The sequence below is a fragment of the Marmota monax genome, unplaced genomic scaffold, assembly GCF_021218885.2.
Source record: "Marmota monax isolate L192 unplaced genomic scaffold, Marmota_monax_Labrador192_F-V1.1 WCK01_AAM20220418_F8-fsc00151, whole genome shotgun sequence".
NCBI lineage: Eukaryota > Metazoa > Chordata > Mammalia > Rodentia > Sciuridae > Marmota > Marmota monax.
In genome coordinates this window covers 2369299-2381134 of record NW_026694226.1, presented here as the reverse complement: position 1 = coordinate 2381134, position 11836 = coordinate 2369299, and the positions used below count along the sequence as shown (strand labels likewise).

The following is an 11836-nucleotide window of genomic DNA, read 5'->3' as shown; positions in this document are numbered from 1 at the left end:
TGCGTGGAAATGGCACCTTAGATTTCTCCCTTGGCTGCTACACCCTGAAACCTTGTCAGGGACAGAGTCACTTGGCTTCAGCTTTGACAGAAGGAAATGGCGTGGCCATCCATCCTTCCCTTCTAGCTCATTCCTCTCCTCCCCAGCTTTGAGCCTCCCTGGCCCTTGATGAGTGGCCTTCAGGCCCTGCCAGGTACTCTTTACGTCCTCAGGCTCCCAGGCCAAAGGCCACACATTTTTGCTCGGCCTCTGTACCAGAAGCCCCACCCCCATGTGTTTCCCGACACCCCATCTTCCCCTGCCCCCAATAAATGGTGTAATCAGAGGCAGCTGTTTAAACTGGGAGAAAGGTCCCCGCCCAGCCTTCACCCTGCCAGTGGGGGTGGAGAACTTGCTGGCAGGACCCCAGAGTCCTGGCAGAGTTCTGGGGTCTCCACCTTCATCATCTCCCCTTCTTGGCTAGGCAATCCTAGACGGTTGGTCTCTGTCCTCTCTCCTGGGCTTTATTCTGCTCCAGTCCCATATCTTCTCCCCATGCCCCTACCCATAATTATCAGGAGTAATTTTAGGGCAGAAAGGGAGCCACCAGTTCTCCCTGCCTTACCCCTACACCCTGCCCTGGAGGGCTTGGGGCCAGGGGTATTGGCCTGGAGTCTCTTCTTGTCTGATGACAACTTTGCCCCCACATTTCTGACTCTGTGCTCTAGTGTTAGGAGTAAAGAAAGCCATTCAGAGGGGCTGGATTTGGATTTTTTGTGCATTTTTTTCTTCAGTTTGGTGTAAACCCCACCTTATTCACATCCCTACTGTTCATACTCATGGATGTTCCCGAATCCCTAATGGTCACAACATACCCACCTGACACGTCCAACTCTACTGAGTCAAAGGCATAGACACATTCCCACAGTTCATGTCCACACTCTCAAACATGGAGGCAGAAACAACCTGAGCTGGAACAGATGCCCCAGACACATATACTAACAGAGGCACACAAACCCAGACTCACTCACAGAAGGGTGTGGAAACTCACATACCCAGCGCCCACACTACATAGTACAAGCCACTATCCATTGCACACCGCCCCTCACTTTTGTGGATGCACTCCTATCAGGCCCATGTGGATCTGCACTTAGCATGTGCACACTCTGACACCCTGCCTGGCTGGGGGGCACCAACGGGCAATGGTCTCACCATTTTACACATCCTCCTGGTATCTGTGAAAATACCAAAGGTGTGACACACCAGTTGAACACATCCTCTGACCCTTCTCAAATCCTTCCATCAAGTTGCCGCTCTGGGTTGGAAGTCCAGGTTAGTGCTGTCCAATAGAAATGTATTGTAAGTCAGATATGCAATTTGGAAATCTTCTGGTAGCTACATTAAAGAAAAAGAAACAGGTGCAATTTATTTTAATATTTTATCCATTGTATGCAAAGTATTATCATTTTAATATAATGTCCATAGAAAATTATTAGAGATCTTTTGCCTTTTTTAATATTGTCTTCAAACTCCAGTGTGTATTTTTTATGTTTTTAACTAATTAAATAGTTTATTGTTTAGATGGACACAATACCTTTATTTTATTTATTTTTATGTGGTGCTGAGGCTTGAACCCAGTGCCTCACACATACTAGGCAAGCACTCTATCACTGAGCTACAACTCCAGCCCTCCAGTATATATTTTCTACTTATAATTTGTGCTCATCTCATTTCAAGTGCTCAGTAGCCACATGTGGCTGGTGCTACATATACACAGTCCAGTTCTAGAAGATTTGGTGCTGCTCCCTAAGCTCCATGCCCTGGAGATCTGTGGAAAGGAGGTGTTCTTTATCATTTGAGCTTCTCCATGTTCCCCTTAGCTCAGCAAAGCCTTTCACCTCTGACTTCAGCCTGCCTGCTGAGTGTAGATTCTTGAGGCATGCATTGGGGTCCACAGGCATAGAGTGTCTGTGGAGTAGATCCTTTGCAGAAGGCCTAGTTTTCCCTCTCTACCTGGCTATTCTCAAATGCATTACTATTGTTGGGAATGGTGGAGGAAAGCTCTAGGTTGAAGGGTCTAACCAGCCCCGAGGCCTCTTGAGATCTAAAAAATATAGGTGACTGAAACCCTGTCTCAACTCACCCCACACTCCACCTACCCCCAGTGAACAGCTGGCCAGACAGCTTCCATAGCTAGCTTGGTCATGCCAGCCTTTCCGTCTGCCCCCAGGTCCACAGAGTAAGGCCCAGCGATGCCAGCCAAATGAGCACAATTGCTTGGGCACTGAGCTGTGTGTTCCCATGTCCCGCCTCTGCAACGGGGTCCAGGACTGTATGGATGGCTCAGATGAGGGGCCCCACTGCCGAGGTAAGCACTCTCACATGCCCTTCTATCTCAGGTGAATGCATGAACCCTCAACCTGGCATCGGGTGGGATGAGCCACCTGCCATCAGAGGACCATCCTTATGCCTTCAGTGATGATGAAGCCTGTCCTGGTCCCCTGCCCAGACTTGCCATCTGGGCCTCTTGGGCATGGAGCTTGATCAAACAGCCCTGTGGACCTCAGCAATGGGCCTTGGCTAGGCATTTCCCTGTGGCTGTGTGTGCTTGGACAAGTCACCCCACCTCTTCAGACCCTAATTTCTCATCTTTAAAATGAAAGATCAGTGTTTTTATACACTTTGTTTTCAGAAGTGGAATCTTTTCTTCAAAAGGGTTCCTATGTGATCCTGAGTGTGAGCAAACAGAAGCAGAGGTGCTGTGGTGGGAGCTGGGGTCAGGGTCTGGTTTTGTTCACTTGCTGCCCTGCCAGTGCCCTGGAAGGCAGCCTCCAGGAACTGCAGATCTAGGAAGGGTCCGAAAGCTGCTTTGGTTCCTCCTTTCCTGGCAGTCCACATCTTAGAGGTGGTTGATGGATGGGAAACCATCCAATCTGAGGAGGGAACAATAGGATGATAAGTCAGATTTCTTCCCACCTGTGGCTCAGGTCACAAGCTCTGCAGTCTTCCCTTGAAAGTCCCTGGGGGGCATGAAGAGTCTGGGTCATTGCATGAGCAATTGGGGAGGAATCTGAGATGGAGTGACAGAGCCCTTGGCCCTGCCTGTCTGGGAAAGGTGACCTCTGACTGCTGTCCTGTAGGCTGGGCCTGGAGCAGCTGGCTTTGGAGAAGCCCTGAGTAAGCCCTGGGGGAGGGGCATTTATAGGGGTGGAGGGTCAGGCCTGTGTTTTGTGCCATACACATGTCAGAAAACATCTGCCTGTGGGAGGAGACACATCTGGATCCTTTCACTTGGGCAGGGAGTGTGGAGCAACAGAGTTTGTGGAAGATCTTTTTCCTTTCCTTTGGTTGATTTTATCTGAATCTCCTGGGAAGGGATATAGAAAATGGGCTTAGGGGCTATAGGCAATTACAACTCATACCCCCTTCCTACAGATGGTATGTTTCCAAGTTCGCTTCCTTCTGAATACCTTTTTAGTTTTGAAAACCGCCCAGAACCTGTAAGGCCTAGGGTTGAGACTTCTTTCTCTGTTATTACAAAAGTTGGGCCTCTTCACCCCCACCTCATATCCAGAAGAGAAACTCAAGAGTTCTAAGTTTTTCAGGAAAATGACATTCCCCTGCCTGGGGGGAGGCTAGACAAGCAGTGCATTTGGGCTCTCTGGTGGAAGTGGGGAAAAGAAAGAATAACTGGGGCCTGGCCCCCCATCCCAGCTCTTCCTGGCAGGCTTAGTGCCTTAAACGCCTTAGCATCTCAGCGGTTCTCTCTCCTAGGTGGGGAGGGTGGCGGGGGTGTGAGGCAGCTGGACAAAGGGGTCTTTGTGGCCCAGCCGCCTGGCCCCACGCAAGGCCATTAATTGGGTCGCTGGTCTGGGGGGGGGGCAACTGCTCTCCCACCTCTCCCCCCTCCTGTCTCTCTCCCTGCTGTCTCCCTGTGGAAGTGGGTCAGTAGCAGAAGAAAGATTAGAAAGGGATCCTGAGGGAACCAGTTTTGCACCTCTTCTGCATCCTCTACCTGGACCTTGGGTTTTGTCTCTGAGGTCCCTGGGGCTCAAGGAACAGATTGGAGGGGTGCTTCCAGGCCAGCACCAGGACACACGTGATTCCGTGCCAGCCTTTCCCCCTCAGCTGAAGCCAGCATTCTAATCCCTGGGCAGTGCAGACCAAGAGACACATGAAAGGGATAAGACTCACTGTCCCCTCTTCCTGTTGACCCCAGCAAAGTACTAGAACACCTCCCATGGGGACACCAATAGTCCCAAGCAGCCATAGCAGGAAGAGGTGGGTTCTAAACCTTAACTGGCTATGTGACCTTGGGCCTGCCTTAGGTCCTCCTTGGGTTTCAGTTTCCTCACTTATAAAATATGGTACATGCTTCCTTCCTAAGGCCCCTTCCCTCTCAGACACTGCAGCCCTTCGAAGTGGTTTCTGAAGGCTAATTGGAGATGGGGAAGGTTGCCATGGAGTGGGGGTGGCTGCTTGGTCTGGAGGCCTGAGTGTGTATCTCTCTGGCCCCTATGCAGAGCTCCGAGGCAACTGCTCTCGGCTGGGCTGCCAGCACCACTGTGTCCCCACACTCAACGGGCCCACCTGCTACTGTAATAGCAGCTTCCAGCTGCAGGCGGATGGCAAGACCTGCAAAGGTATGTGAGCTGTGCTTGCCTGCATATGTGTGCATGCTGGGGCTGACCTGAGTGGGGGAAGCCAGAAGGAAGGGGCAAGAGGGGGAGTTCAGGTCATGGCTAACCGTTTGTTTCCACCAGACGTTTACAAATTCATATTAAAATTATAGATCGTATGGGAATTTTCTTGTTGTAAAAAAGTTAAAACATTATGCATAAAAGCCAAAGTTTCTTTTAACAAATTCTCTTCCATTCTGGTCCCCTTCCCATCTCTTTGGAGGTCATCTCTGCTATTGGTGCTATCTAACTTTGCAGACCCTCTTTTATGCATGTATCTACACACGCTTATGGAAAATCGAATCGGAAGTATTACTTATGTGTGTATTACTCTTTTTTGCATACATAGACCCCATACCATACTCTAGGATCTTTATAATGTTTTTCACTCCAGTGTGTTCCAGCAATTTTTTTCAATGTTAATAAGTAGAAATCTACCTCGTTCTTTTAAAAACCACTGTGACGTATAACTATTACCACAGTTTACTTGGCCTTTCTCCCTATTGATGAGTAAGATGTTCCCATTTTTCCCCTGTTACAAACAATGCAAACTTTTCTGTTTTAAATTTGCCTCCCTCAGTCTTTGTTGATGCCACCTTCTCAGCGAAGCCATCCCTGATCGTCACGTTGGGAACAGTGCTGCCCAAACACAGTTAAAGTGTGCCCTCTGTGTTCTCTGTCTTCTCTCTTGTGTGTGTGTATGTGATATTGGGGATTGAACCCAGGGTCTTGCACATGCTAGGCAAGGGCTCTGCCAATGAACTACACCCCCAGCCCCTCTCTGCTTGATTTTTTTCAACGACATTGGTCATTTTCCACTGCACTAGCGTTGCATCATGTACTTTTTCTTTGTTTCCCTTATTATTATAACAGTATTCCATTTATTAGCAGAATATAAGTTTCATGAAGTCAATGATGTGGGTCTATTTTAAAATTCACTGGTATTAGTACATGCCTATAATCCAGCTGTTCTGGAGGCAGGAGGATTGGAAGTTCAAGGCCAACCTGGGCAACTTAGTGAGACCCTGTCTCAAAATAAAATAAAAAAGCAGGTGAGGATGTAGCTCAGAGGCACAGCATTTGTCTAGCATTTGTAAGGCCCTTGGTTCAATTCCCAGTATTGCAAACAAAATAAAAATGTTGAATTCACTGATGTATTTCCTCTCCCTGGCACATAGTATATACTCAAGAAACCTTTTCTGAATGAATGGCTGGCTGATATAGATAGATAGATAGATAGATAGATAGATAGATAGATAGATAGATAGATGTTTCTCTAGAGTAGATTCCAAGAGTGTACTTTCTGGATGAAAAGGTTTGGACATTTCATACTGTAATTGATTCTGCCAAACTTTCTTTCAGAGTAGCTATAAGAATGGACACACTGGTGGTGTCTGAGAGCACCCGTGTTCCTTCCCTCATTACAGTGGAAATGACCATGTTCTTCTCCTTTTCCTTGGTAGACTTTGATGAGTGTTCAGTATATGGCACCTGCAGCCAGCTCTGTACCAACACAGATGGCTCATTCACGTGCGGCTGTGTTGAAGGATACCTGCTACAGCCAGATAACCGCTCCTGCAAGGCCAAGAATGGTGGGTGAAGTTACTGTGGCCACTCAATGCAGTTCCCTGATGAGTAGTGGCCTAAGAAGTCCAAGGGCTCTAACTTCACTGACCCTTCTCTACCCCACCTCCAGAGCCAGTAGACAGGCCCCCTGTGTTGCTGATTGCCAACTCCCAGAATATCCTGGCTACATACCTGAGTGGGGCTCAAGTGTCTACCATCACACCAACCAGCACGCGGCAGACCACAGCCATGGACTTCAGCTATGCCAATGAGACCGTATGCTGGGTGCACGTTGGGGACAGTGCTGCCCAAACACAGTTAAAGTGTGCCCGCATGCCGGGCCTGAAGGGCTTCGTTGATGAGCACACCATCAACATCTCCCTCAGTCTGCACCGTGAGTCAGCCACTCCCAGCTTGGAGGGCAGGGGAGGGCCGGGGAGGGCCGGGAAGTTGAGCAAGGTGGAGGGTGTAGACAATATGACCCCTGTCCGGGGCAGAAGCCTAATCAAAAAGCCCCTGACAGGGGCTGAGGCAGGGGGCTAGGCACAGTGTTGCCTGTTTGGGACAGGGGCAGAGCCATGGCAAGGCCTCTTCTCCTCTCTCCAAGCTGTCTCTAGATGACTCGCATTTCTGGCCCAGGACTGAGGGAGGTCTCTTAGGAGAAGGGAGGGCAGAGGGGATAGTGAATAGTCAATCTCCAGAGACCAGGGACTGTCCCTTCTCTGAGAGAAGAGTGTTCATTAGACCGCAGAGGGGCTTTCCCATGCAGTAGGAGCCTGAGGGAGCCCTGTTAAGCTGTGAATGAGAGGCAGAGGAGCCAGGGTCTGGCTGGGTCATCTTCCATGTGCCATTCTTTCCCTTGGTGACATGACCAGAAAGTCTTCCTGCTGTGGGGTGGGCGCTGAGATCCTAAGGCTATTTCTATTGCGGTCAGTGATTATGCTGGGAGGAGCTATTCCCTTTAGGTTCCCTGGGCAATACTCTGTAGTCTCAGAGATGAAGAAGGGGTGTCATGGCTCAAGCAGGGTTGAGTAGATCCAGTTCCTGGAGTAGTCCCTCTCTTCTCAGAGTGGTTACACAAACAAACAAAAACAGCTTTAGAGTCAACATGTGGTATCATCACATTTCTACCAAATGCCCCACAGGGGTGAGGAGAAGAATATGGCTTATGATTGATCTGCTCCCACCTCCCAGGGTAAACTGATCCGTGACCTTGAGTAAATCAGAATTCCCTCTCTGACTTGGTTACTTAATCTGCATAATGGGTTTGAACTTTTCTGTCTAGATCAGATAAACTAAAGTAAAAAGTCTTCCATGAGGTTTAGAATTGTGAGCCTTGGGCCTTTGTAGAAGATGTTCTGTTTTTTCAGTGTTAGGGATGGAACCCAGGGCATGCTAAGCACATGCTCTACTACTGAGCTACATCTTTAGCCTCTCTAGAAGATCTTTAAGTTCCTTGGTTCAGTTCCTATAATGACCCCCAAAGAAAACAAAGATCCTAGGAGGTTACAAGGGATTCACTCTGGGAGAGAGAAAGGACCCACTTGGGGGTGGTGGAGAGCAGAGGAGCCCTTCACTCTCTGTGGCCTCATCATAGGATTCACACCACTGCCTGTGACTCTTCCAGAGCATTCCAGATGGTGTCTTTAGGCTGTTGGCATCAAAGGCTCATCTTTAATCAGACATGGGTCCTTGGGGTGATGGGCTGAAGGCTACCAAGCTCTTGAGGGGTGAGAAACTCAAGAAACCCTATGGTCATTAGGGTTCCATTAGGGTGGGATTGAGGCAAAACCCCTGGAGACAGCTACCTACCTCCTGCCCTCACCTACCACCCCACTCAATAAGCATGGTTGGGCAAATAGGTCCAGCAGTCTCCTCTCCAGCCCTGCCTCAGTGACACACATTGGGCCTATGAATAGGTGGCTATGAGGTGCCCTGAAGGGAACCTTCTCAATTCTGCTTTGGCCTGGTCCTTCATCCTGACTTCCTCCCCAAGAGATATAGAAAATAACCTTTGGAAGACCCTCCCTCTGAAAACAGATTCCCTTGCCTTCCAGTCTGCTAGGTTCATGGGGGCCCCTCTGGGGCAGAGTCCCCGAGTCTGGAAGAGACCAAGTTTTTGGGGGAAGTGAGGGGTGAATGAGTGGTTCCCCTTGCCTTCACTTCTGTCCCTCCTTGCCCTGCCCCCATCCCACACCCCTGACGCCAGAATGTCTGGCTGTCACCCTGAGGATGGTTGTTTTGCTCTCATCCCACAAACTAATTATGGGCCCTGAGCTGAAGATGTCAGAAGTGTCTTTCCCTGGCACCCTCCCCCATGCCCAGCTCATCCCCCTCCCCAGGAGGAGGCCTGCCCTGGGGTATGGGGTGGCTGGGCCAAGTACTCACCTGCTGTAGTGGGCTGTTGGCCTGTAATTAGCTCCCCTGGAGGATGAAGGAAAAGGCTACTGCTTTCTCCTGCTTTCCCTGCCCTCCCTGCAGTCACCCCATTCTTTGCTGTGACTGTGACCTCTGTGGACCTTCCTCAGCCCCACACAGGAGGTGGGCCCCTGGAGGCAAGAGTCTGACAATTGAGAGGTGTTGGAGCCAGTGAAGCCAGCCTGCTATTGTGGGGAGAAGCGGGAGTCTGCCCCAGAGAAAACTCTGGAAACAGAAATAGAATAGAAAAAAGGAAGGAGGCCAGGAAGTGAGCCTGGTTCACAGGAGTCCTGGGGTGCAGGAGCCAGATCTGCTCTGAGTCCTGAGAGCCCTCAGGAGGCCTCTCGGGGACCCTGCAGAGTACGTGCCCTTGCTTCCCTCTACTGAGGCCTGGAACGCTGACCCTTCTTCCCCCAGCCCCATGGTTTTAACAGCCTGAACTGAGGAGGAGGTCATCTCTTCCCCTCCTACCTGGGATTACATCTTGGGGTACATCCTCCCACTTGCTGCTATGCCGTGGCATGAGGAGACCTATGTGGTTCTAAATCTATGACTGGAGACCTTTAGTGGTCAGAGCTAGAAGAGAAGACCCTTAGCAAGCACCAGGAGCTAGCCCTTAGTTTTTTCTTCTTTCTTTCTTTTGGTGCCGGGGATTGAACCCAGGGGCACTTAATCACTGAGCCACATAACCAGATATTTTTATATTTTATTTTTGAAACAGAGTCTCACACTAAGTTGCTTAGGGCCTCACTAAGTTGTTGAGGCTGGCCTTGAACTTGAGATCCTCCTATCTCAGCCTCCTGGGAGGCTCAGCAATTTAGCAAGGCTCTAAGCAACTTAGCGAGACACTGTCTCAAAAACAAAATATAAAAATAGCTGGTAATGTGGCTCAGTGGTTAAGCTGCTGGGATTTTAGGTGTGCACCACCATGCCTGGCTATCCCCTTAGTTTTCAATACTGCTTCTCCCAAAGAGGCTATGTCTTAATTTTAGGTGGTACATGGACCACCTAAAATATATATTATATATATTATACATAATATATATATAAAATATATTATATATAATATATATTATATATATAAATATTATATATTATATATATAAAAATACATAATGTTTCATAATATTATTAGGAAATTTCTGTAACTAGCATATCTATAGCATCGATTGTTTAGGATTCAGCAAAATCAGAAAAGAAAGTTGATTTGAAGATATAGTAAATATTCATGCAAACCATACATACACATGGCAAGTATTTTGGAAGTGATATACAAAAGGCTGAAGTTCTGGAAACTAAGGCCCAGAGGGATCAACAGACTTGGTAGTTCCAAGCCAGGACCCGGCCTGCCGACACTAACCACACACCCACTCAGGGGGAGTTCTGCAGGGCTGGCCCTGGCCAGGGCTATCAGTCAAGTCTACTGGCTCCTCTCCTCCCTAGCTCTGTCTTTCCTTAGCTGAGCTCCTCTGGCCTGTCCTACCTTCAGCCCTGAGGAAGTTTCCACTATAGGAAAAGTAAGGTAGGGGGGCCCTGGGCAGACGGTGGTATGGCAAGGAAGGATCTGAGGTTGTAGGGGGCTAGAAGGGAATGGGATCTGCTGAAATCACTCAGCAGGGTTGGACTATGTAAGAGAGGATGGTCTGGAGGGTCTTGGAGGTTCCTGGGCTTTCCCTCCCTGCCCCATGCTGCATGGAGAAGAAGGAGGTGAGCGTGGAGGCCCAGAAAAGGCCCCTAAGCTGCAGGCAGCAAGGTTGCGAAATGGGTCCCTAAGTCCAGCTGGCCAACTTCACTTTTCTCTCCCTCCCTCTTTTTTTTTTTTTTGGTGTGTGTTTTTTAAAATCACAACAGGAAATGGGGTAGTGATTTGTCTAGAGGGAGGCAAAGAAGGGGCAAACAGCAGCTTCTCTGAGTGGTATGAACTGGAAGGGGTGCTGCTAAAGGCACCCAAGGCCTCTCCCATGCCCACAGAGCACTTCCAGATTTTATGTGAAAGATACCCCCACTTCTATGGCCTTTCTGACCCATGGGGTGTCAGAATACAGGGGAGGAGATGTCTAGCCACCCTACTTTTTGGCCCTGGGCCCCCTGCATCCTGGCACTTTGGCTTTCCCTTCCTCTGTTCCCCTTCCTAGTTTCCTAATCATCTAACAGCCTTTTCTTGCTCCTCCTCTTCCAGCCAAGGTCGGGCCCTGTGTCTCCAGGCCCAGATCCAGCCCTGTCCTCTCCTCCCCCGCTGTCTCCTTGAAGTTGCCTCTCCACCCAGCCTGCCCCCAGAACCCTCCTCCCTGTTTTCAAGCCAAAGGAAGTAACTTAACCAAGACGGACATGTTTTAGAGCCCGGCAAGGATTTCTCAATAGTGCAAAGACCCTAAGACGGTGGAGTAGAATCCTGGCGTCTCATCCCTGGGATCCAGGATGAAATGCCTCTTGAGGACCCTAGCCAGTCCAGGGGAAGGGAGCAGGGTATAAACTCCAGGCTGGAAGTATGAGAAGGTTCAGAAAGACTACCCAGGGCAAAGGGTGGCAATGTGGCTAAGGTCTTCATTGGAACAAGGAAGAGCTGAAGCCAGGGCCCAGCAGCAACAGCAATGAAAGTCCATGTCATCTAGCAAAGCTTCCACCAGGCCTGTCCCACAGTCTCCTCCTCCACCTTTGAAGTCCCCAGATTCTCAATCCTCCCAACCCTCTAGGTTTGAGATCCCTGAGTGGATTAGAGACCATCCTCTCCCAGTGTCCTGGGGCAGCCCAAGGTCACAGAAGGAAGCAGAAGGGGAGGGAAAAAGTCATATCCTAGCTTTAGAACAGCAAAGTGAGGACTCTGTATTCAGTAAACATTTGTTAACTGAATCAATATATGTGTGTCCAGTGCTGGGGACAGAGATGAAAGGCAGTGTCCTGCCCTCCCATTAGCTTAGTCAGGTGAATAGGTTGTGATGAAAGATGCCCCTGCAGCCAGTGGAGTCTGTAACAGGGAAAGCTGCTTCCAGTGGGGTAGGCGTCCTCTGGGAGCCTGAGCTGGTGTAGAAGAACAATGACTCTTGGTCCCCAGCTGCTTGCCCAGAAGGCCTGCCTTTACCAGGAGGCCTTAGGGCGCTGGCTAGAAGCACAGACTTAGTAGAGAAGGTGGGACAAGATGGAGTTGGTGTGAGGGAGCATGGTGGCCTGAACCATAACTCCTGTGTGTGGAGTGC

General features: G+C 49.5%; 1 protein-coding gene across 2 annotated transcripts in view; it reads left to right on the top strand.

Moving 5' to 3' along the window:
- Lrp1 (LDL receptor related protein 1) overlaps positions 1–11836 on the top strand; it is an 80465-nt gene that overhangs the window by 8960 nt on the left and 59669 nt on the right. For both annotated transcript variants that reach the window (XM_046466584.2, XM_046466585.2), the window contains exons 3-6: positions 2210–2347; positions 4503–4622; positions 6122–6250; positions 6355–6618. In XM_046466584.2, coding sequence (XP_046322540.1) covers positions 2210–2347; positions 4503–4622; positions 6122–6250; positions 6355–6618 — 651 coding nt within the window. The remainder of the gene's footprint in view (positions 1–2209; positions 2348–4502; positions 4623–6121; positions 6251–6354; positions 6619–11836) is intronic.